The 26,288-nt window shown below is 37.5% G+C and overlaps 1 protein-coding gene and 1 non-coding gene across 3 annotated transcripts in view; both read right to left on the minus strand.

The window, feature by feature from the left end:
• Nucleotides 1–7,659: 7,659 nt before the first annotated feature.
• Nucleotides 7,660–26,288, minus strand: part of POC1B (POC1 centriolar protein B) — a 97,078-nt gene continuing 78,449 nt past the window's right edge. The window contains exons 11-12 of one of the 2 annotated variants that reach the window (XM_033117032.1): nt 11,968–12,186; nt 7,660–9,229 (exon numbers count right to left, since the gene is read on the minus strand). In XM_033117032.1, the coding sequence (XP_032972923.1) occupies nt 9,125–9,229; nt 11,968–12,186 (324 nt within the window). In that variant the 3' untranslated portion in view covers nt 7,660–9,124. The remainder of the gene's footprint in view (nt 9,230–11,967; nt 12,187–26,288) is intronic. The other variant, XM_033117031.1, reaches the window with a different exon arrangement.
• Nucleotides 24,493–24,599, minus strand: LOC117029555 (U6 spliceosomal RNA). The gene has a single exon (XR_004424287.1). It is a non-coding gene; the product is annotated as a U6 spliceosomal RNA (small nuclear RNA).

Genomic DNA, 26,288 nt, shown 5'->3' on the forward strand with positions numbered 1-26,288 from the left:
GAAAATCTAAACAGACCGATCAACAGTAAGGAAATTGAAACAATCATCCAAAACCTTCCAAAAAGCAAAAGTCCAGGACCAGATGTCTTCACTAGTGAATTCTGCCAAACATTGAAAGATGATTTAATACTTATCCTCCTCAAACTCTTCCAAAAAAACTGATGAAGAGGCAATACTTCCTAAATCATTTTACGAGGTCAACATTACCCTGATACCAAAACCTGGTAAGGCTAACACAAAAAAGAAAACTATAGATCAATATCTCTGATGAATACAGATGCAAAAATCCTAAACAAAATTCTAGCAAATCGAATACAATAATACATTAAAAAGATTATTCATCACGACCAAGTGGGGTTCATCCCAGGGGCACAAGGATGATTCAACATATGCAAATGAATCAATGTGATACATCACATAAACAAAATAAAAGATAAAAATCATATAGATAGATGCAGAAAAAGTGTTTGACAAGATACACTTTATGATTAAACCACTTAATAAAATGGGTATAGAAGGAAAATACCTTAACATAATAAAGTCCATATATGAGAAACCCTCAGCTAATATCATATTTAATGGTGAAAATCTGAAAGTTTTTCCTCTAAGATCAGGAACAGGACAGGGATGCCCTGTCACCACTGTTATTCAACATAGTGTTGGAAGTCCTCGCCAGAGCAATCATGCAAGAGAAAGAAATAAAAGGCATCTGAATTGGGAATAAAGAAGTTAAATTGTCACTTTTTGCAGATGACATGATTCTTTATATAGAAAACCCTAAAGACTCCACCAAAAGACTATTAGAAACAATAAATGAATACAGTAAAGTTGCTAGCTACAAAATCAATGTACAAAAATCCATTGTATTCCTATATACTAACAATGAAATTTTAGAAAAAAAATTTTTTTAAATAACAATTCTTTTGCAATTTCAACAAAAAGAATAAAATACCTAGGAATAAACTTAACGAAGGATGTGAAGGACCTATATGCTGAAAACTATAAGATATTCTTAAAAGAAATTGAAGAGGACAAAAATAAATGGAAAGCTATTCCGTGTTCATGGATTGAAAGAATCAACATAGTTAAAATGGCCATAATATGTACAAAGCAATATACATATTTAATGCAATCCCCATCAAAATCCCAATGACATTTTTTAAAGAAATAGAACAAAAAGTCATCAGATTTGTATGGAGTTACAAAAGACCCCATATAGCCAAAGCAACCCTAAGAAAACAGAACAAGGCTGGAGGTATCATACTCCCTGACTTCAATTTGAACTACAAAGTGACAATAATCAAAACAGCATGGTATTAACAAGAAAACAGACACATAGACCAATGGAATATAATTGAAAACCCAGAAATAAACCCACATATATATGGGCAGATGATTTTCAACAAAGGAATCAAAAACATACAATGGAGAAAAGAAATCGTCTTCAATAAATGGTGCTGGGAAAATTGGAAAGCCACGTGCAAAAGAATGATACTAGACTGCAGTCTAGTTAAGTCTAGTTAATTTAAGTCCATTTAAATTAACTTAAAATGGATCAAAGACCTAAATATAAGACCTGAAACAATAAACTTCATAGAAGAAAGCATAGGTACTAAATTTATGGACCTTGGGTTTAAAGAGGATTTTATGAATTTGACCTCAAAGGCAAGGAAAGTAGAAGCTAAAATAAATGAATGGGACTATATCAAACAAAAAAGTTTCTGCACAGCAAAAGAAAGAGGCAACCAACTGAATTAGCCCCTCCAATAAGGGGCTAATATCCAACATATATAAAGAACTCATACAATTCAGCAACAACAAAAAATAATCTAATTTAAAAATGGGCAGAGGACCTGAACAGACACTTGTCCCAAGAAGAATACAGTGGCCGGCAGCCAGCATGAGTGGCTGGCAGCCAGCGAGAGCTGCCGTGAGCTGCTATGAGCAGCCGACCAACGACCGACCGGCGACCGACTGCCTCAGATGGGGGAAGCGCAAGTCTCATAATACCAGCATGGGCCAGGGAGCTGTGTCCTATACAACTAGACTGAGAAACAACGGCTTGAACCGGAGTGTGTGTGGGGGGAACGGAAGGGGTGGGGAAGACATACAAATGGCTGACAGATATATGAAAAAATGCTCAACTTCACTAGCTGTTAGGGAAATGAAAATCGAAACCACAATGAGATACCATCTCTCACCGGTTAGAATGGCTATTATCAACAAGACAAATAGTAAGTGTTGGAGAGGCTGTGGAGAAAAAGGAACCCTCATACACTGTTAGTGGAATGTAAATTGGTACCACTATGGAAAACAGTATGGAGGTGCCTCAAAAAATTAAGAATAGAATTACCATATGACCCAGCAATCCCTCTCTTGGGTATCTACCCCAAAAATCTGAAAACATTATCCGTAAAGATATACATATGTACCCCGACGTTCATTGCAGCATTATTTACGGTGGCCAAGACATGGAAACAACCAGTGCCCTTCAATAAATGATTGGATAAAAAGAAGTGGTACGTATACACAATGGAATATTACTTGGCCATAAAAAGAGATGTAATACTGCCATTTGCAACAATATGGATGTATCTTGAAATTATTATGCTAAGCGAAATAAGTCAGACAGAAGAAAGTCGAGAACCACATGACTTAAGTCATATGTGGGATATAAAAACTGAAAGCAACAAAGGAACAAGATAAACAAACAAAGAAACAAAAACTCATAGACACAGACAACAGTTTAGTGGTTACCAGAGGGTAAAGGGTAGAGGAGGTGGTAGAAAATGGAAAAGGGGTTCAAACACATGGTGATGGAAGGAGAACTGACTCTGGTGGTGCATACAGTGCAATGTACTATAGAAATGTACACTTGAAATCTACATAATCTTACTAACCAATGTCATCCCCAAAAATAAAATAAATAAATACATAAATAAAACAAGTTTTTTTTTCTTTTGGTTAAGGATTAAAATTTTCAAGAGGAACTATTTTTTACATTTATTATTTTAACTTTGTTATATTTTCCTTTCTCCACTTGGAGAACAGGTATTATTTGCTTTCTGTCTTTTCTTTTCTAAATTTATTTTTATTTTATTTTTATTGGGGAATATTGGGGAACAATGTGATTTTCCAGGACCCATCTGCTCCAAGTCAAGTTGCTGTTTCAAATCTAGATGTGGAGGATGCAGCTCACTGACCTATGTGGGAACTGAACCGGTGATTTTGGTGTTATGAGCACTGCGCTCTAACCACTGACCCATCCGGCCACCCTGCTTTTTCTCTTTACATTTTTAGAAAGATGCTTGGTTCCTATTTCACTGTTTTCACAGTATCCCATTTAATTTGACATACTGCTTTTTATTTGTATTTAAAAATGCTCTTCACTACATTTTGGGGATTTCTCTCTGGCCCAAATATGATTTAGTAGAGTTTAAGTTTTCTTTTCCATACTTTCTATATGATTGAACATTTCATTTTGTTATTTCTAATTTTATGATTTAATCTCTGGATACATGGAGCATAGAGCTATGACTTACTTATATCGTGTGGTCCAGAACATGTTCAATTTTTGTTTAAAATACACTTGGGCAAAAACGTATTTGTTCATATTTCCATGTAGTTCTTTGCACACGTTAAATCTGTCTTATTAATTTTGTGTAATTTCGTATCACATGGATTTGCTAAATTCTACTTCTCAAATGTTGATATTCTCAATTAGGTGTTGCATTTCTATCAATTTTTTCTATTCACATAGTTTTGACTTATAAATTTAGAGGGTTTTAGATGATCAAGTTATTTCACTGACTGCGTTTGTTGTGAAATCTACCTTATGATCAGAAAAATCTCAAATTGGAGTATTTTTAATAGGAACAAGTTTGAGATTTGACCCAAAAGGAAATGCAACGGATGTCCTTTGCAAAGAAAAAAACAGTTGTACGTGCCCTCTCCACTCCCATTAACCACTACTTCTTGGCAAGCCACTGACATATTTTCCTAGTAAGCCCAGACTGTCATTGCGTTACCTGGCTGAGTCACAGTTGGCGCTTATAGAGGACAACCTGGCAATTATACTGTGTTCCTAGATTCAATGTACATTCATGAAGCCTCTGGTGCATCAAGTTAAAACCTCTAGTGACTTGCTAAGGCAAAATATTGTATAAGCCGTCAGGGAAAATGAAGTATATAACATTAGATTGGTGCAAAAGTAATTGCGGTTTTTTGCAATTATTTTTAACCTTTTAAACCGCAATTACTTTTGCACCAACCTACTATATTGATAGTATAATTCCACTTAAATACTATAGACCCATCTGTTTTTATTATTAAATTTGCTGTTGAGTTGAGCATGATTATTTGTCAATACCTCCAAATATTATAATTTTTCTTATTTCTACCCTGGGAGACATGGATCATCTCCCGATCCTCTTAGATGCATAGAATGCATTTTGGGAATAACAAACTCCCAAGTTCGTTCTACACATGAATGAAAAGTTAGGTGAGGATCGGGACTGCCTTGTCTTTAGAGAAAAGGCAGTAAGCAAATAATACCTGTTCTCAAGTGGTCAGCGGGCAAGGATAGTATGAGTTCTAGGTTGGGTCACATTCCTTCTCAGGCCCTTCTCCCACTTCCTGGTTTTGCCTCATCTTTATTTAGGATAATTACGGCATTTTTATTCTCAGGCTTCGTTCCTCTGGAGTTATTCAATAGCCTGAACCTTGAGGTTTTCTGTGTAAAGAAGGCTAATTTCCTACATAGATTCATCCTTTTTGTTGAGCTTTTAAAAATGAAACATTGATTTTGGATGAAATATCATGCTTTCATTTGTTGCCACTGTTGACATAAGAACATCCATACCTGTAGAGAATTTTTATAAGAGTTTATTTGAGTCAAACTGACGACATATGCTGGGGAGCAAGATCTCAAATGCTTTGGAGAGTAACAGTTTTGCAGTTTCTTTTATGCATTTGAAATTAAGGAGGGAACATAAGGAAGATTAAATGTAGATGGGAGAAAGCAAGGCCAGGATTGGAGGATGAGAGTGTTACATTCTTGAGGGTAGGCAAGTATTAGAAGAGAGGGGTCTGAAAGGGGGCATTTCAAAGGTGTGCTAACCTAGATGCACAGAAACCATGGACAGGGCTGGCTTAAGGCAAAGGTAAGTCTTTTAGTAAAGAACTTCTATGTCTGGGCCTGACTGCCCAGTTAGAAATTTATGATCAGATTTCCTTGTGAGGTTACGTTCTATAGAACCCCTTTGTTTCATCCACACGACGTAATAATAGTCCCTGTACAGCTCCATAGTTGTAGTTGAAATTGCATTATTCAGAAATTCAGTCCCAAAAAAACAAAATGGTTCATAGCCACAATAGCTACATGTATCGAGCACTTAGCTCTGTTACAGATGCTGTGCTAATCGTTTCACAAACACAATTTATATTATTATGTTCACCTTGTACAGTTAAGAAAACTTAAGCTTTACGAGTACCTTTCCTAAAAGTCACACTGCTAGAGAAAAGCAAAGGCTGAATTTCCACCCCAGGCTTTCTGGCTTCAGAACCGTGCATATAACTAACTACTGAGCTATACCACACACAGCAAGCCAGGGTAATGCCCACTCAGCCCCAAATACCAAGCATCTAAAATGTACAGCTCAATTGAGATCTAAAGCATCTGAAACAGAAATGTTATTTGTTCCAGTTCACTCAGTCTAGTTTTTACTGCTTTGGGCTCTAAGTGAAGTAAAGAGCAATGTTTTCAAGTCCCTTGAGTAACTGAAAACTCCTGTATTCGACAACTATTTATCTCCTCCTATGAATGAGGCAAGTTGCTGGGTGGGGAATCTAACCCTGACAGTCCTTGTTTTTGAGGTCAGGTCCTAGTGGAAGAACCTGCAACTGTATTGCAATCTGTTGTACCAGACATGCGGGGAGTAGATGGAGTTACTATTTCATACAGGGCACTTAGGAAGCGCACACCTGAAAAGGCAGCCTGTGAGCAGGGCTGGGATGTTATGATGGACAGAACGATCCAGGCACAGGAAATGGCAGGTACAAACGTGCTCAGGTTTGCCTCTTCAAAGGCAAGCACAGGCCATCCTGGCCAGAGGACAGTAAGTGAGTGTGACCCAAGGGGAAGGGCACCAGGTCCAAGAGGAGTAGGTAGGAGAGCACATCACATACTGCCAAGTCTTGGGCTTTCACTCTCAGATGGGAAAACTTGAAGGGTTTCGAGGCAAAGAGCCACCACATGTGTTAACTCGGGCTTTTCACAACCCACTCTGGCCTGCCATACAAAGGTGACAAGAGGGAGACCAGTTAGGAGGTAACAATGCCAGGGAAAAAAATGAGTCTTGTATCTTGCAGGAAGGAATTCCAGGACGTACCGAACAAGTCACGTGAACAAAGCCAAGCAAGCAGTGGATATATTTAAGCAAAGAAAAAGCATACACTCCTACACTCCCCAAATAATGGGAGTGGGCAGGCCAGGAGGAGGGCAACTGCTCCGAAGAACAAAGAGGTGTAGGATTTTATCAGAACGCAGGCATGAAAAATTCAAGTTTAGGGGTGGCTTGTAGGCGTGCCCAGGCGGGTCCTGGCTGCCGCGGGTGACCACTCCTTCCACTGCAGAGGTGGGTTCCCTTGTTCTTTCTCGGCCCTTGTTGGAACTGCCACGGTGACGCCGGGGTGGAGATTTTTTCCTGCAATGCTAAGTGTTATAATGCGTTACAATTAGCTGCAGCTGCGCCTTTTCTTAAGCATGAGCTCATCTCCTCTCCTTGCTTTGTCTCCCTCACATCCTCCTTCCTTTCCTCCCCCCGTCTCCCCACAACCCTGTTTTTCTGCGTATGGTAGTCATCCAGGTAAGAGACGACGGTGGCTTGGCCATAGTGGGTAATGGAGGTGGTGAGAAGTGAGGTGGTGAAAAGTGACTGTTTGTTTCATATGTTCTGACAGGTTTCGCTGAAGGAATGGAATGTGGGGTGTGAGGGAAAAGGGTAAAGGATGACTTCAAGGTCTTCAGCCTGAGCAGCTGGAAGGAGAGTTGCCACTTACTGAGATGAGAAGACTAGGAAAGATGCTGGCTGGTGGGTCGTGGTGGAGGGTGTGTGGCAAATGTTTGGTTTTGGACATATTTAGAGATGCCTACTAGTCTTCCAGGTGGAGATGCTGAACAGGCAGTTGAATACACAAGTTAGGAAAGGTGAGAGGATAGAATCTGGTAAACACCAAGGAGAATCTGCAAGAGCTTTAAAAAAAAATGGGGGAAGGGAATTAAATGACTGTCTTGAAAAAAGTTTCAAGGCATTTTAATTTATTTCACTCATCACTGTTTTTAAATCCTTACTAAGGTCTGTGAAGACTAAAAATGCGCGCAACATCATGTTGTTAAGAAGCGGCCAGAGCTAGATCAACGGTGTCTACAGTGCTGGCCTGGGGCCAACAAACACCAATCTCCTGGGAGCTTCTGAGAGATGCAAATACTGGGCCCCACAAACCTAGCGAACCCTAAACTCAGAGTGGGGCCCAGGAAACCATTTTTGACGAGGTTTTCAGGAGGCTGTTAAACATATTAAAGTTGAATGAGGTAGACGATAAGGTTTTAATCATCAAGAAAAAAATAAACAACTTTTTTTATAGGTAAAATGTCTTTATTGCTTGAATCATAAAAAAGAGTAAACAAAAATCAGTAGGACATTTCATTTCTTAGTCTTCTCAATGAGGTTATAAAAATGTAATGCCACTTGGTCTTTATCAACTCTTAAAAATGTCTAGAAGTTCACACTTAGTGTAATATAAAAAGGCACTTAAAACACACAATGAGATGATTAAAAAAAACACCTCATAGATACAATTGAAACTGCTTTAAGAAAAATTTCTAAATATAGACCCCCACATAAATAGGACCTCACTTTTTCTTGTTTTCTAAAATATAAATAGCTAGTGTTTTCCCCATGATACCTACAGACATCATTAATGTGGACTGCCTTCTCCTACCTTCTTTATTCTTGGTATAGGTTAACAGAAAAGCAAGCTAAAATCAACCTGTTTTTCTTCAATTTAATCTCTTATTGCTTAAGATAAAACAAAATTCTTAATTTGTAACCAAGATCTTTTAGTTTGCCTAGCTCATTTTCATTTAGTTTCAAATCACAATTCATTAAAAAAATATATAGGAAGATGATATGAATGTTTTCTTTTTTAAGTACCTATAATTCAGCTGCCAAAATAACCCTATGCAACATTTCTGAAGCATGTGAACATAGATGTGTGTATATTTTTAAATACTGCTACTGCATCATTCTGGCTTTCGAGCATAATGAAATCATACGAACGTAATCTTTGTAAACTGGGATCACAGGTTTGAGTACAACTCAAATCATTCAGTGAATTCATCTGTGAAAGAAAAGATATATGTGCTTCACATGTTTTTAACTCTTTCAGGTTGGTCAAAGAATAATCAATACACACCATAAATAAAAACCCACTGACCTTTGTCATGCATGTACTATTATTGCTAATTAAAATAAGTGTATTCCTGCTGTGGAAAATCTGTGTTTTGGAAATTTTTATAAGATTATCTTTTTAAGACATTGGTAAGAAAGGATAAATGTTTTCTTTGAACTGAAAGAAACACAAGACAGAACATTAACTCATTCTCTATATAGAGGATGCTCTTTTAGAGGTAAGTGAATTATTTTACCCCAAGGGTGTTCACTAAAAGAATACATTAATTGCTTTAAGGAATTGCTTGAACATGGTCGATTTGAAATGACTTAACAATGAAATCCAGAGATTTGGTTACTTTCTTGGTAGGGTTTGGACTACAAATGAAAACTGACATTTAAAATAACATGGGGAAAATATAGAGTCACTTGAATGTTTACCACTTTATTACTGCAATCATAAATGGTAATGATTTAAGTTAGTCCTTGACATTGATTTGTGTGTTTAAATTAGTCTTTAATTACGCCTCTCCTGCCTTTTGTTCTGTTGCTCACCCTGTTTAGAAATGCCCTGAAAATTTGGGCATGGTTGCATTACCCGAAGCCTGCACCTTCCTGAGTATATGTACATGTGTTCATTTATCGTGCTTCTGATCGTATTTTAACTTTTCTGTTTAACTTTTCTGTTGGATAGCATTGCAAAGCTTTTGCTGGTTTTCAAGGCAGTCTTTCAGCTTATCCTCTGTCAAAGTCAGTCGCTGCTCCAAGATTGAAACAGTCTGTAAAAAGGAGAACAAAATAATCAATGGCTGGTGACGGGGGCCATCGGAATCACCACTCCCTCCCCCCCCACAATAGCCACTATCCTGACCATTATAGTAACCAATTGCTTGCATTTCTTTATCATTTAATCTTTCAGGTGTACATCCCTAGACACGATAATATTGTCCTACCCATTGTCAAGATTTGATATGTCATTTCAAGTCTCTCTTAATGTGTAGGTTCCTATCTCTTCCCTTTCTTTTCTTTACAATTTCTCGGCAGGCTCAGACCATTTGACCTGTGAGGTTTCCACTAGTCTGGATGTTAGGAATGGTGCACTCAGGGTGCAATCTGTTCTCCCAACCTCCTCTCATTTTCTGTCAACTCACAGCTGGATTCAAAGGCTTGCTAAGATTTACGTTAGATCCCTTGGTAAGGCTGTAAGCAGCGGTCTATCCTTTCATTAGAAGACACATTACTAAGGTTTGGTCATTTCTCTTTTCACGATGTGCAGAACTATGCAATGCCAAGATCTATTAATTCTTGAGGATTGCAAATGCCATCATTGCCATCATCTAATGCCTTCATTTAAAAATTATTATTTGAAATAATTTATGAATAAGAGACACTTCCTTCATCTAATATTTGGTTACCCAGTGATAGAGTTCATAGAGGAAAGGCAGGATAAATGTTTGGTTATTTTAATCAACAAGTTCCAAGATCGGGAATTGATGGCCTATCATCCTCTGAAGGTAACAAATTTTTAAAAACATCATTATTTAGTATTTTTGTTTTCCTATACTATACTATAGATTACGACTAATTAAAAATAGTGATGTTGGTAATATAGTCTATCATTTCTTGAATGCCTACTACGGGTCAAGCATTTTGCCAATACTTTAAGAAACATGAATTATCACAATTCCACAGGCTAAGGCTGTTGATACATGTATCATCAACACCTTTAACATTGGATAACTCCATTTAGCTACCATCTAAAACATAGTTTTATTTTAATTTATTTCTAATTACAGTTCAGTACAGATAGTTATAAACACAGCAGCTGCATTAGAGGCCAAGCCATCTGTAATTAAGTGAATGAGAACATGTTTACTTTACTTGCTACTAGCCCGCAGTTTGCTGTTCCCATCTTGCATGTGTGCTGTGCCTGCTTTCAACCTCGTTCAAAGGTAAAAGAAAGCCAGCTCTTCAAAATTACAGATAAAAAAATCATAGAGGTGTTCAATAAAGCATAAAGTGATTCATTTATTCTTTTTTTGTTTTTTAAACTTTTATTTTAAGTGTGTTTTTCCAGGACCCATCAGCTCCAAGTCAAGTAGTTGTTTCAATCTAGTTGTGGAGGGCGCAGCTCACAGTGGCCCATGTGGGGATCAAACCGGCAACCTTGTTGTTAAGAGCACCGCGCTCTAACAAACTGAGCTAACCGGCCACCCCCTCATTTATTCTTGAATCAGGTAAAAAGAAGGAGAAATGGGTCATGAAGCTGAAAGTGTGGAGAAAGGAAAGATTCACTTGGGAGAGGCTGAAGAGCTCCCGACACTGAATGCAACAGGTGAGCAGGTCATGGCAATATGGGGAACACGCCAACCAAGACTACACTTGGCATAAAGTGGAGTAATTTTACCCTGGATTGAGCGGCCCTATGCCCTGGCTATAAAACAATCATATGGGGAGCTCGAAAGACGGATGCCAGGGCCTTACCCCAGAGCAATGTAAAGGAATCCTCTGGGATGAGCACTGGACATTTGTATGCTTTAGAACTGCGCAGGCGATTATAATGCACAGCCAAGGTGGAGAAAAGAAGTAGAGGATTTCTATGCACGAGCTATTTCAACTTGAAATATCTGTTCTGGAAAAGTGATTGACATCTCCCATGATCCCATTGTGGCCCGTCTGCTTAACTTGTGATGCTGTCTGCTCTGACGAACACTGGTATCCTCAGTCTATGTATCAAAGAGGAACAACAGAAGACTTTCCAAGGAAACGCTGAATCAGCTGGGCTGGAAGACAGGCCTTCGGTGTGTCCATTTCAACACACCACTTCCCTTCAGTGACATCTGCATCTCCTGACTAACAATTGGAAGCCTATTAATATCCATGGTATTCCTTCTTTGCAAAGGTAAACTGGCATCAAAGGCCTGGGTCATATTTTAAGATGGGAACGCAAAACCCATCAGTTCCAGAAGGACACAACATGATGTAAGAAGCTTTACAATGAAGGAATTTATATAGTGCAGAGTGAGACTCTCTTCAAAGTGAAGAACTGTAAACACAGCCAATATTTCATTTTAACCAGAAATTGTTAATCCCAACACACTTTTCTTATGGCCCTAAATCCGTCTTTGATAATGTCCTAGTCTGAACACAATACATCAAAAATTCTTAAGGTAAAACATCACTGCCCAGGATCAAATACACTGATAGTGGGGAGCGTCACCACTGTTTGTCAGTCTCTACTGCTCCCTTCTGGCTCCCAGATGCCAGATACAGCAGTGTGTGTGTATGTGTGTGTGTGTGTGTGTGTGTGTGTGTGTGTGTACACATACGTCGTATGTGTGCACGGGCTCTGGCCTTACCTCCACAAGATCTTGCTAGAGCAGCTCAGCAGAGCATATGCCTTGAGCTTGTCTTTCTAAGCAAGACAATTCTTGCCCTGCTCTGCTAGTTCTGCAACCTGCTATAACCGGGACTGTTTGGTACACCTTACCCCCAAGTGCAAAGCATTCCAACCCACCTGTGTCAGCACATGGAGCTGCTCCATAATATGCTCTAATGCATCTGTCACAGCGAGTGGTATGCTTCTGTGACTCTCAGAAGGGAGGTCGCTCATGTCTTCTGCTTTCTTCTTCAAGGTTGTTGGCAAACATTCTGATGACATTAAAGAAGGATACGAGAAATATCCACACATCTCTTCACCCTTTTCTGGTAGAGTTCTAACAACAGTTTCCGTCGTCTTCACATCACAGAAAAGACAGGAAGCGTTATATTTTCCAAACTTTAAAATAATATTTTATATATACGTTTTCCATATTCTAAAAGCCCAGTTTTCATTTAATTGTTTATCCTCAACTATAGCAAAGTATGGAAGTTACAATTATAAGAAGAAAATAAAGCTAACAATAAATAGAAAAAATTCACAATTTTCCTTGATTTTTTTTCAATGTAATACACTTTGTTATATCTGTCTAAGGGATTAACTGTTGTAGTCAAAAAAAAAAAAAAAAAAAAAAAAAAAAAAAAAAAAAAAAAAGATTGTTAGATGTACTCTAAGTCTTAATCTAAAAAAATATGACATCCATTAATATGACTACTGTTTTAAAAAGTAGAAAATAACAAGTGTTGGTGAGGATGCAGAGAAACTGGAACCCTCATGCATTGCTTGTAGGAATATAAAATGCTACAACTCTTGTAGAAACAGTTTCGCTGTGCCTCAAAAAGTTAAACATAGAATTACCATATGATTTAGGAATTCCACTCCTAAGTAAATATCCAAAAATAACTGAAAGCAAGGACTTGAACAGATACTTGTACAGCAATGTTAATAGCAACATTATTCAAAATTGCAAAAGATGGAAACAATCCAATATCCATCAACAGATAAATATATAAACAAAATGTGGTATATACAGACAATGAAATACCACTTAGCCATAAAAATGAATGGAATTCGGATACATGTTACAACATAGATGGACCCTGAAACATTATGCTGAGTGAAGTAAGCTAGACACAAGAGAAAATACTGTATGATTCTACCCAGAATAGGCAAATTCAGAGAGACAGAAAGTACATTAGAGGTTACTATGGCTGGGGGCAGAGGAGTGCGGAGATGTGAACCTATTACTCAATGGGTACAAAGTTTCTGTTTGGCGTGATGAAAAAGCTCTCAAAACAGATAGTGGGGATGGTTACAAAACACTGTGAATATTTACTTAATGCCAGTGAATTGTACACTTAAAAATGATTAAAATGGTAAGTTATGTATATTTTACCACAACAAAATTAAAAAAAAAAACAAAAACAAAAAACCTCCAAATATATGGTAGTGAACAATCTGAAAATGAAATTAAGAAAACAACTCCATTTACAATAACATCATAAAGAATCAAATACTTAGAAATAAATTTAACAAAAGACGTGCAAGACTTGTACACTGAAGACTACAAATCATCACGAAAGAAATTAAAGAAGATCTAAATAATTGGAAAGACATGTCCCATGTTCATTGACCAGAAGACAATATTGTTAGGATGACAATACTCCCCAAATTAATATATACAGATTCAGTTTAATTCCTATAAAATCTCAACTGCCTATTTCCAGAAATAGACAAGATGATCTTAAAATTCAGATGAAAATCAAGCAACCCAGTATAGCCAAAATAATATTGAAGAATGAAGACAGAGAACTCACACTTCCCAATTTCAAAATTTACTATAAAACTACAGTAGTCAAGAAAATGTGGCACTGGCATAAAGATAGACATATAGATCAACAGAATAGAATTGAGAGTCCAGAAATAAATCCTTCCATTAATGATCATTTGATTTTTTTGACAAAGTTGCCAAAACAATTTAATGGGCAAAGCATCCTTTTTTCAACAAATGGTGACAGGAAAACTGGATATCTTACTTCAAAAGAATGGATTTGAGTCCCTTCCTCACACCATATACAAAATTAACTCAAAATGGATCAGAGACTTAAATATAAGGAAAACAACAAACAAACTATAAAACTCTTAGAAGAAAACATAGTAAATTTTCCTGATCTTGGATTAGACAGAAACTTCTTAGATACCATACCAAAAGCACAAATGACAAAATAAATAAATAAATTGGACGTTATCAAAATTAAAAACGTTTGTGCTTCACATGATATCAACAAGAAAGTAGTGGGGAAAACCCACGGAATGGGAGAAAGTATTTGCACATCATGTATTTTATGACACTTGTATGAAGAACATATAAAGAGCTCTCAAAACTCAAAGCTACAAAGACAAATAACCCAATTAAAAAAATGGCCAAAGGATTTGAATGCACATTTCTCTAAAGAAGTTACACAAATGTCCAATAAGCAAACGAAAGATGATCAACGTCATTAGGAAAAAACAAATCAAAATCACAGTGAGATACCACTTATACACACCAGGATGAATAAAATTAAAAGGCCAGAACATAACTGTTGGCAAAGAGGTAGAGAAATTGGAACCCTAATACATTCCTGGTGGGACTGTAAAATGGTGCAGTTTGGTAGTTTCTCAAATTGTGAAACATAGAATTACTAGATGACCCAGCAATTCCACTCCTCAGTACATACCCAAGAGAAATGAAAACACATTCACACAGAACTTGTACGAGAATGTCATAGCAGCATTATTCATAATAGCCAAGGATATGGAAACAATCCATATACATCCAAATACCATGATAATGAAAGGGTAAACAAAGTGTATTATATCCTTACAGTAGATATTATTTACTCACAAAAAGGCATGAAGTACTGGTCCATGCAGGCTACAACATGGATGAATCCTGAAAACATCAGGCTAAGTTACAGAAGCCATACACAAAGGCCACATATAGTATGTTTCCATATATATAAAATGGTCAGGATAGACAAATGTATGAATACGGACTGAGATTAGTGGTTGCCAGAGGCTGGGAAGACGGAAGAATGGGGAGAGATTGGTAATGGGTATGTGGGTGATGAAAATGTTCCAAAATTCTTTTTGGAGAGATGAAATATTCTGAATTAGATAATGATGATGGTTACACAATTTTGTGAATATACTTAAAAAACCTGAATTGCACACTTTAAAAGAGTGAATTTGATAGTATGTGAATTATATCTCATTAAAGCTGTTAAGGAAACAAACAAAAATCCAAACATATGCATCACAGAAGTTTGTGTTTTTAAAGATTGTAGTCAGTTTTTCATTTCTGGTTATCACTTGGGATGTGAAAGTTCCTGACCGAGTTACCTCAAACATGGAAAGTAGACTTCTACCGATGGTGATGAGAAGGAGAAGAGGGGGAAAACGACAGTGACACTTGGCACATACAGAGCTTACTGTGAGATTGGCACAATTTCAAGGGCTTTACACACTTTAACTGGTTTCATTCTCACCATGAGCCTATCAGGTAGGTTCTACTATTATTTCCATTTTATAAATGAAGGCACAGAAATACAGAAATATTAAATCACTTATCCAAGTCCACACAGGTGGGAAAGACACAGGAAACATAACCAGCCGTATGTTTACGAGATGCCCAAGTACTCTGGGTATTGTTCCCCCGATCCCCTCAACCATGTTTTAGGAAGATAAAACCTTTCAACTTTCTGCCCGTCATAATCTTACGAATTCACCATTTGCTGAAAATAATAAAAACAAACTTAAAATCCACCATTCACAATTCAAGTTTATTTTTAAAATAGGTACATTATATATCTTAGTGCTCTTACTTAGCCACGTAGGAGTCTTTTCATTTGCTCAGGGTCTTTTCCTTTGCTCACTCGGCAGATACTCCCGGGACCCACTGTGTGGGGACCCCACGGTGCGCGGCGCGACCCCAGACCCTGCTGCCCTGAGGGTTAGGTTCTGGTGCCTTCAGTCGCTTGGTAACTTGTCTTTTCTACTTTCCTCCCTCAGAGATTTATGACCCTATACTTTTGCCTTAATGTCTAGCAGGCTACATTTAGTTCTGAAAACCATCCCGGTCTCTGAGCAGTTATGCTCTGTGTCTCCACGTTTTCCGTGTTTGTGATATGCCTGACAGTGTGAGAGCGTGAACCTAAAATATCTGAGAACGGCTTTTTGAAGTATGGAGCACTCATTAAAATCCATACCCCCAAAACGATCTCATTACTATCACTTTGAATTACTCAACTCCATGTGAGAAAGAACCGTTAAAATTGTCCTTAAAATGTTCAGAAGCAAAATTCCATCAATCACAGATCATGAAAGAACAAGTTACCATGAAGGATGTCAGAGGCTTCTCATTAGCCGGACCCTGAAGCATCTAGGACCTACCTACCTATTCACGCTCTGAACTAAGGAACTGGGAAAATAACACACAGCACTTATCCACCTGGGTCCCCAGCTACCGGCTAGTGGCAAAGACGGAAATGAAACAGTTTTAAGATGCATATGGAATATACGAAGGATTCACCAAGAAGTCCTGTCTCACAATCAGAGTCTGCATTCCTGATCCTGGGAAGCCACCGCACTGACCGCAGACAACGTATAGACGGCCAGCCAGTTATCCCACCCCAAACAAATAATTCCTACTCAAAGGACAGACTTGTAATTTTTTCACATCGCTTCTGCTGTGTCTGCAATGGCCTTCTCTGCCCTCAGAGTGTGACTGAATCCTTTTTGATCTCTGAACTTCAGCTTAAATGTCACATCTTCAGAAACGGAGTCTGACCACTCTATTGAAGCTGAACTTGTCATTCTCTCACATGGCCTCCGAATGTTTTCCTCCACAACTGATCAGAGCTTGTGTTTATATATTTGTTCCTCATCTGGTCTTCCTCCCACACGAGACTGTGCTAATGCTCATTATTCTCACCACTGTATCCCCGGGACTTAGCAGGAACTTGAATAGTTTTGAATATGGTAACCACTTAGATGCAGATTCTATTACCGTTCCTACATATGGAAACCAAACTCTAGAACCAAGACAGTCTTGTTTATATGGAGCACAACATACTAAAGTATGTACGCACGGCTGCAAATATCACTAGTCATACTGTATCGCAGCTCTAACAATTCATGGGAAAAGACTTTAGCCTAATTAACAAATCAGTTATCGCACTCTGGGGGTTTGCACCAGGGTGGTTAGTGAAGAAAGGGCAATAGAAAAATGGGCAAAGAAAAGATTTAAGGTGATAATCTAAGCAGTAAAAGTTTCGATATACCTTAATAGCGGTTTTCTTGTTTGGAATCATCAACAAATACATTACTATTTTATGACATATGGAGACGAACACAAAAGGGGCCAAGGTATGGGCAGAGAGAGGAAAAGTTTCGAGGTCTCCATCCCATAACAGCAGCCACTGACACATCAGTCTTTCTGTCTCTCAAAGGTATTGGAATCTAGACATTAGGAGATTTTTTTCCCCACCAACCAGCCTGGCCTTTACATCCTGAATGTACAGGGAAAGAGTGAGACGCAGAGCTTGGGGGAAGTTTCAATGCACTCAGTCCTAAAACAAAACAAAACCAAAAGGGGAAAATCTATGTTTAATATTCTTGGCTATCAGGAGTCCAGCAAATGAGGCTGTGGTTCCCGCAGCTCCAAGTACAGCGAGGTCCTCTCCTATTTCCAAGGTGCTAATATTCATTTTTGGGGCGAATGCTTCCTGAGTACCAACATCACCCAAAGCATTTACCGGTGCTAAATGTAAGAAGAATGCGGACTCTCTGTTGGTAGAGAATTAAGGCAGAGTCTGGCACATAACTGAACTGCAGGATGAACAGGAAACACAAGCAAACAAATGACTGAGAGACTGTGACAAAGAACAAATGCTTCTTTAGTCCATTAAAGGAAGAAACCACACCATGTTCTCTTATTCATTAATTTCATTGCCGATATTCGAAGTACAGTGGGGTCACAATCATTCATTCATTGATTTATTCAGCAAAAAAAGGCCTCCTCTGGTAGATATTAGAGCGACAGCAAAAACAAATTAGGTGTGGTCCCTTCCTTCAGGGAACTCACAAGTTCTCCAGGCATCTACTTCGTCCAAAAGGATGACAGGCAGACACCACCCTTCAGTTCTCCCCGGGTCAGCCCACCGTTCCCATCTCAAAGATGGGCAACGCAGCTTCTCCAAGTGCAGGAATGAATCTGAGTGGCTGAGAAATCCTTATCTCTACAGGTTAAAAGGCTTCCCTTTCCATCTGAATAGATAAAATACTGTAAACATATAGAGTTGTCTGATGCAAACATCTTTGATAGTCCTGAGAGCTAGATTAAAAAACCTGTCACATTCTGGGCACAAATGACTCTTAACAGGTTATTTAACTGCCATAGTTAATTTTAATGCATAATTTTTCATATGTCACTTACATTAGAGGATGGATTCTTTCAGTGCATCAATAGAAAGTAAAAACTGTGGCATTTGAAAGCAAATTTTAATTAGGAAAGTAACCGTTCAAGGTCCACATATCTAAACTGTTATTATTTATATGATTAACAATGGAAGACTCGAGATACTGTGGTGCTCGATTACACACGAGAGTTCATACATTATATTAACTGCCTTTCTTCCTCTCCTCTGCTCTCCCCCTTCCCCTGCCCTCCTCACCCACCCACCATCTGGGCTGGCAAGTCAGAACTCATCGCACTGCCACCGCACTCTCGGAGGTCCTCGTGCTGTCAGTCGGGTATTTGTCACTCCTTGTTCACATGTCTCTATTCCCTACTAGAGTATAAGGGATGCTCTCTTATAGGGCACGAGCCATAACTTTATCATTTTTTTTAATCAAAACATAGTTCATGAGACAGAGACAGGGCTCCACATTTGTTGAACTAACTTCAGCTGACTGTCCTACATTGGCTGAGCCATTCACAAAATACAAATATTAATAATTTGACAGTTCTTGGAGAGAAGTATAAACCCAAGGTGAAACCAATACCATTCTCTACTAAAAATTACTGTCTTCAATGCTTCCTTAGAGATATCATAAGGGAGCAAAGCAAGTGTTTATCACTTAACTGCAAATAACGTCTTTATTTTTATCCCCCAAAAGTATATTTGATGGTTTCTGATAGAATAGCATAAGGACTTTCTGACAAATGTGAATGCAAAAGTAGGCATTTCACATGTAAAGATAAGCAGTGACTTGAACTTCAGATCTGTAATAAATGGGTTAAAAGAAGTCAGTTTTGGTTTATAACTAACATTTTTAGTCTTGATTTAATTCCGTAAGTGGAGAACAAAACAGACAAAAGTCAGAAACGTCTATCCAGAAGTGGTCTTGACCCCTCCAGCTAAAGCGAGTTTCCCATCATTGAAGGTTCTAAAATAGACTTGGGATGGTCACTTGTCAGGGATATTGTGAGAAATACACAAACATTAGATCAGGAAATTCAACTGAATGCCCTTTAAAGTCCTTTCCATTCCTGACATTTCTGAGATTTTTAAATCACTACACACACACACAGACTTATAAATGTATGCCTGAAATAGACTAGGGTAACAAAAAAATATCTTTTGCCTGGACAAAAATAAAAGCAAATCTTACTGTTCAAAGAAAGAAAGAAAGGATCATTTATTTTCAATGGTAACATTTAAAATAGGAATCAGAAACTTCAACAATCTCTATATAGGATCTAAAATAATGAAGGCATACCATTCATTTAAACAGAATTATTTTACGTAGCCCCCACATGCCAGGAAAATTTTAGGTTCAGAAGTGTATTAGTTTCCAACTGCTGCTGTAACAAATTACAAGTCTAGTGGCTTCAAACAACACAATTTATTGTCGTAAAGTTCTGGAGGTCAGAAGTTCAAAATAGGTTTTACGGGGCTAAAATGAAGGTGCCGACAGAGCCGTGGTCCTTCTGGAGGCTCTAGGAGGGAATCTGTTCCTTGCCACTCCAGCTTCGTGAGGTGGTCGACATTCCATGGCTCATGCATGGCCCCGTCACTCCAGTCTCTGCTTCCGTTGTCCTATCCCTCTAATCCCCATGCCTCCCTCTTTCCCTTACAAGCGCCCGTGATTGCATCGGGCCCACCTGGATAATCCAAGATAATCTCCCCAGTTCCAGATCCTTAATTTTACCACATTTGCAAAGTATCTTTTGCCATGTAAGGAAACATATTCACAGATTCTGGGGACGAGGACATGGACGTGGACATATAGTAGGCATTAGTTTGCCTACTATAAGGAACGAATAAATAAAAGAAATCCTGTTGACATGGTATAGTCCAGTGGATGAAGGAGAAAAATAAATATATAGAGATATGTAATAGAATGCCAGGTAATGACAAGGGTTATGAGGAAAAACAAAGCTGGGTAAGGTGTTACGTTATGAGGTAACTCCACTGATAATGCATTTTTTAATGTGGAAGGTGGAGAATAAGTTTGGGGCATGTTAAGTTTGAGATGCTTATTAGACTTCCAGGGGAAAAGTCATGAAGGCTATTGGAAATATATGATTCTAGATTTCCGTGGTGAGGTTGTGGAGAGTTATCAGAAAAAAATATATATAGTGTGTATACACACACACACAGTTTTTATAAAAGATGAAAAGCCAGATGGAGAGGTACAAGTGCAGGAGCTTCTGTTCCCTTGGCGCTGGGTGCTTGGCATATAAATATTCACAACCATGTGTCTATGACCACTCAGGGAGAAGTCAAATGAGAGAAGACTTGCAAAGACTTTAGAAGGCAGGAAGAAAAGGAGCAGGAAAGGTGACTAGTGGCTAGCGAAATAGGAGGGACAGTGGCCCAAAAGTCAAGTGCAGACGAGTTTCAGGAGGGAGTAAGCCCCGGGACCAAGTGCTTAGAGGACCTGATTTAGACGAGTCACTGGGACCTTGACACGAGTAGAATGATGGGGACAAAAGCTTCACTGCAGTGGATTCAGAGAAGTGGAAAGTGAAAAAAAAGTCTGAATATAGCAATTCTTTTGGGGAGTTTGCTATAAAGGGGAGCAGAGCAAATAGAAGAGCAGGAAAGGGATGAAGAGTCAAATGAAGTTTTACTTTTTAACAATGGAAAATACATTTCACATGTGTGCTGATGAGCAAGACTGAGTAGGAAGAGAGCACTGATGTCACAGGGTAGGGAGGCCGTAACGACTCGGGAGCCGGAGCTTTGTGTAAACAAATTTAAGGTGAGATCAGTCAGCATGGTTGTCCAGTTGCTTGGATGTAGGGGCACAGTAGGCACAGAAATAGATTTTACCAGGTTGAAGGCTTTTTTGGGTGAGTACAACAAGCGGGAGAAAGGGGCTAGTGAGGGACTAGAGAATCTAAGCCAGGTAAAGGAGGGAGCCGCAGACACAGGAGGTGGGCAGTGAGAAGGCAGGAAGCTCAGTGCATTGGAAGCCTTTCTGGGTTGATGAAAATTGGAGGACTAGAGGAAGTGGTGGCCAAAAAGTGGGAGTCTTTACACTGAGTTTACCATCAGCACCAGGGAGTCAGACAGTCACTGAGTTCATCTGAGAATCCTGACAAGGGCTGGCTGTCTTTCTGAAGTGACTCAGAGCGTCGCTCAACCTTTGGGTTTTTACTTGAGATCAAAAGCCAGTGTTAAACAAGAAGTGGATGGGCCAATCAGGGAAACAGAAAAATGAGCCATGGAGTCACCCATATGGGGCTGTGACAGGACCACAACAAAGGATTCGTTTTCAGTATCTAAAATCCTTAGGAACAAAGGACTGCTGATCCTGAAGGGGAGAAGCACTTCTCTTCTATCTTATATGTCTTCACAGTATATTGTGTACCTTTGTAAGAACACACCCACCTTATCAAGACTGATTGATTTTAAGTTTTTGAGGATAAAAACCAGACAATGTCACGTGAAATTTGTGTCTCCCAAACTAAACTCACTGAGCTGAGAAAGCCTTCTGTTTGTCCTCTGGGAGAAACCATGCATCTTTCTCGCAAAGAAAGAGCCTCCCAGCTTTAGGGATAAGGTTTTACAGAGAGCTTTGATTTTTCTTCTTCAAACCAAATTGGAAATTTAATTTTTGTCAGAGACTTGAAAAACACACCCCTGTGCAGCTATCAACTAGACTATCTGAATGATTAATTCAGTCCCTTGGAAAAGACAGCTGTGGTCACAAATCTACTGTCTGTGCTTGTCTTTCATCTTTATGCTCATCTCTATAGAAGCTTATTATTTTGAAGCCATGAATGGGTAGGTAGGATATAACAAGATCAAATAAAATCTTTACAAAAATTTCCGTCTGTGTTACACTTCTTACACGATCAGGCAAACATAAACTATGAATTCCTTAAAGGAAGATGTGTCTCCTGATGTCCTATGCTGAGTCCAGAATAGTGCAGCGCACCAGACAAGCCTTAATTAATGATGAAGCACTGACCAGAATTAATGGGGGGCGGGGGAACAGAGAGCAGGTAGTCAGTGAAATAGAATTAGCACTCTCTCTCTGCATTAAAATTAAACTAAAATGCTATAGGTACCGTGTTTCCCCGAAAATAAGACCTAGCTGGACCATCAGCTTTAATGCGTCTTTTGGAGCAAAAATTAATATAAGACCAGGTCTTATTTTAATATCATATAAGACTGGGTATAATATAATATAATATAATATAATATAATATAATATAATACAGGGTCTTATGTTAATTTTTGCTCCAAAAGATGCATTAGATTTCATGGTCCGGCTAGGTCTTATTTCTTGGAAACACGGTATATGGTATATGTTTTTCCCCATATTCTAGACAAATATACACCAATAAAACTTCTGTAAACTCAAAGGGAAAACAAGTAGCCATTACTGCTTTTGTGAATTCTGGGCTACAGAGTAAAATGATATTTTATATTCAAGTAAGTAGTACATCTTGGAAAAAATGGAAGTTTGACTTTGAAACCATATTAGTTTAGTGTCACCCACATCGTCTCAAAAAAGCCATCTGTTCACCTTTCAGAAAGCTGCCCCTTTGCATGCACAACCGCACTCAAGTAAAATTAATAATATAAGTGAATAAGAAATGCAATCTCACTGTAATACTAGCAATTTTGAATGAATCAGTAATCCTTCTCTTTTTATCTAATAACAACTGATTTAAGTTTCAACTATACTTTCAAAAATTCAATGAAAGGTATAAAGAATAATAAAGCAACCGCCTCCCCCACCTTAAGATATAAAATGTACCCTTTTCTAATCTACCTTCCAACATTTCCCTCGTCAATGATACCACCAGCTTGAATATGGCGCCCATCATTCCAATCTATGTCCCTTTGCTTTTATCACACATGTAGACATCCCTAAACAACAGTATTGTTTTTGAATGTTTTAGAACTTCACATAATATTATATTATATTAGATCCTTCTGGTATTTTCTGTTAATCGACATTTTCAGACTTGTCCATGGTGATGCAGGTAAGTCTAGTTCATTTGTTTTCACTGCCAGATAGTGTTCCATTGATTGACTATTCCACAATGTATGCATCCTTTCTACTGTTAGCTAGTATTGAATGCTACAGTAAGCATGCTTAGAAATGTCTCCTGTATCCAAGTATGAGAGTTTCTCTAGAGTGGAATCATTAAGTCATAGATTTACCAGATATTGTCCAAAAGGCTAGAATCAACTTATTCTTCTATGAGTAGAAGAAACTTTCCCTTTTTTTCTATAAACGCAACAATATTTGATTGTTAGACATTTTAAATTTTTCACAAAATTATGGACAGGAAATGGTATCTCGTGGTTTTCATTTCATTGTGCATTTCCTTAGTTCCTGGTAGCTTGAGCATATTTTACATGTCTATTGATCATTCTTCTATAAATCACCTGTTTAAGTCTTTTGTCCACTTTTTAATTAGTCTACTTCTTTTTTTTCTAATTTATATTTAATAGTTCTTTACAAATTCTGGATACCATTACTTCATAATACATCTCCTACTCTATGGTTTGTCTTCACTTTTATTTTATTTTTATTTAGACAAGTTTTTGTTTTACATGTAGTCGAATTTATTAAACTTTTCCTTTATGATTTGCACATTTCATACTTTGTTTAAGCAATCCTTGTCTACCCAGAATGCCTAAATATATTCTTCTGTTTTCTTCGAAAACTTTTTAAGTATTGTTTTTCTCATTTAAGCCTTTAACCCATCTGATATTGATTTTGTTTGTGGTTAAAAGTAAGAACACAATTTTATTTTTTCCCGTATAGCTGGCTGTTACAGCAACATTTACTGAAAAGTCCGTTGAGTGACTAATCCGCCGTCATGGGGCTGCAAAGCCAGGCCTTCCACATACCCAACGTCTGTTTGTGTGGATGTGTGTATGCGCCCTCCACGGTAAACTCTTTGTCTCTCCTTATAACACTGTCACACTTCAAGTTAATAAGTCCCCAACCTTCAAATTTCTTCGAAATGGTTCTGGCTATTTTTGGCCCTTTGTTCTTCCATATAAACTTTAAAAACAACTCTTTAGATTTGATTGAAAATTTTACTGGGCTGTTTACTGGAATTGCATTGAATTTGTAGATTTATTTGGGGAGAACTAATATCTTTATGACACGGGGCCTTCCTATCTACAAACACGGAATTCCAAAAAACAAGCAATATTTTATAAATGTCATGTTTTCCTCACATGAAGGCCACTCTAGTGTTCTCTGTATCATTTCAACTTTAGTATATGTGCTTCCAAATCAAACACACCACCACCACTTTGGTATCATAACAATGTACAGAAAGGCAGCCAAATCAACAAGTCAAATTACATCCTTGAATAACCATCCTCATTATTTCTGTGAAACATCAAATTATCAAAGAATCACAAGCATTATTGAGAATACATATCTGGAAAATAATTTCCTGGGCTTGCTTATTTTCTGAGATAAATAATGCCATCTCTTGACTTTTCTTACAGGTCTAATTTTCTGCTCTTTGAAACTTTTCAAGTACCAAATTAAAATAAAAGTGAGGTATGTGTTAAAAAGTCATAATTCTTTCAATTACATATACAAACTAAATCACACTTTGCTCACTTGAATAAGACTTCAGTTTCCTTTTGTATTTGTTTTAATGCTATGAAGAGGCCATCTAAAGGCAGGAATTCAACCAATCCTTTAACAAAGCTACATTCAGAAAACTGGCAAGCTTTGTGGACCATCTTTTAGAGGGCAAATATTATATTTATGTATTGCTCTATTCACCATCTAACATCATGTGAATATTTTAGTATGATTAATGATAACTGTGATTGTAACCGTAATGTATATTCACAGCTGGGTATTGAGAACCACGCTTCTATTTACTATTCCTTAAATCATTCAAAACACAGAGTATGAAAGCTTTCTATGTGAACTCAGTATACACAGTGTACATTATATTAGTTGACTTTAATTTGCATTTGCAAAATAATGAAGCCTTTTCTCATCTTCTCAAAGTAGATGCAATTTGCTGCTCTTTTAAATATATAAATAATTAATTTTGCTTCTTAAGGCAATTATCAATTTTCCCTTGCATTTCTGTTATTTGTGATAGCATATTGTTATCTATGCTATCATATCATATGGTGGCTATATGAAGGAGACATCAAGTCACACAACTTGGGTTTAATCCTACTTCTTCTTTGTATTAACTATGTGACCTTGGACAAATTACTAAACCTCTCTAAGTTTTCCTCATCTATAAAATGGAGAAAATAATTCTGTACTATTATGAGGTTGTGTGAGAATGTAGGTAAAGAATTTAATCTTTAGTTTATATTCAATTACCTGTCATCAATATCATCATATTATGTCCTACCCCCATGCCACCAAAATCTAAATTGCATCTTTCCAGAAGGCAAATCTATAGCATACCTTTTTTCAGACTGCTGAAAACACGCTAAATAACTCCTATGTGTAAGGCACTCATAAAGTAATTAATAAGATTTATTTTAATTAAAGCTATTTCTCTATTCATTATTGCAAGGGTCTTGTTTTAAATTCTCCCATCTATGTCTGATTTCTCAAATTAAATAATAAACTATTTAAGGGCAGGTGACAGTTCAATAAATAAATGAATCAGTCATACTATATAAATGTTAACTAACTAGTATATGAATAAGTACATGATGAATACACATTTAAAATTAAAATCACTGTACAACAAATCCAAAACAAACTATTAAGACATTTTCAGATGTAGTTTTAAAAGAGAAAAAAAGGTTTTTCTATTTTCAGGCAGCTGCCTGAAAAATGTATATAATACTTTTAAAAAGTACTTAGTAGACAAAGACCCAATATCTATTTAAAAATTCTGGTCTCAATATTTTAATGGATGAAAAATGGTTTTCTAATAATATATAGGAAGCCAATTTAACATAAGCATTTAAATCTATGAATCTCACATAAAATAT

The sequence above is a fragment of the Rhinolophus ferrumequinum genome, chromosome 10 (assembly GCF_004115265.2).
Source record: "Rhinolophus ferrumequinum isolate MPI-CBG mRhiFer1 chromosome 10, mRhiFer1_v1.p, whole genome shotgun sequence".
Classification (NCBI taxonomy): domain Eukaryota; kingdom Metazoa; phylum Chordata; class Mammalia; order Chiroptera; family Rhinolophidae; genus Rhinolophus; species Rhinolophus ferrumequinum.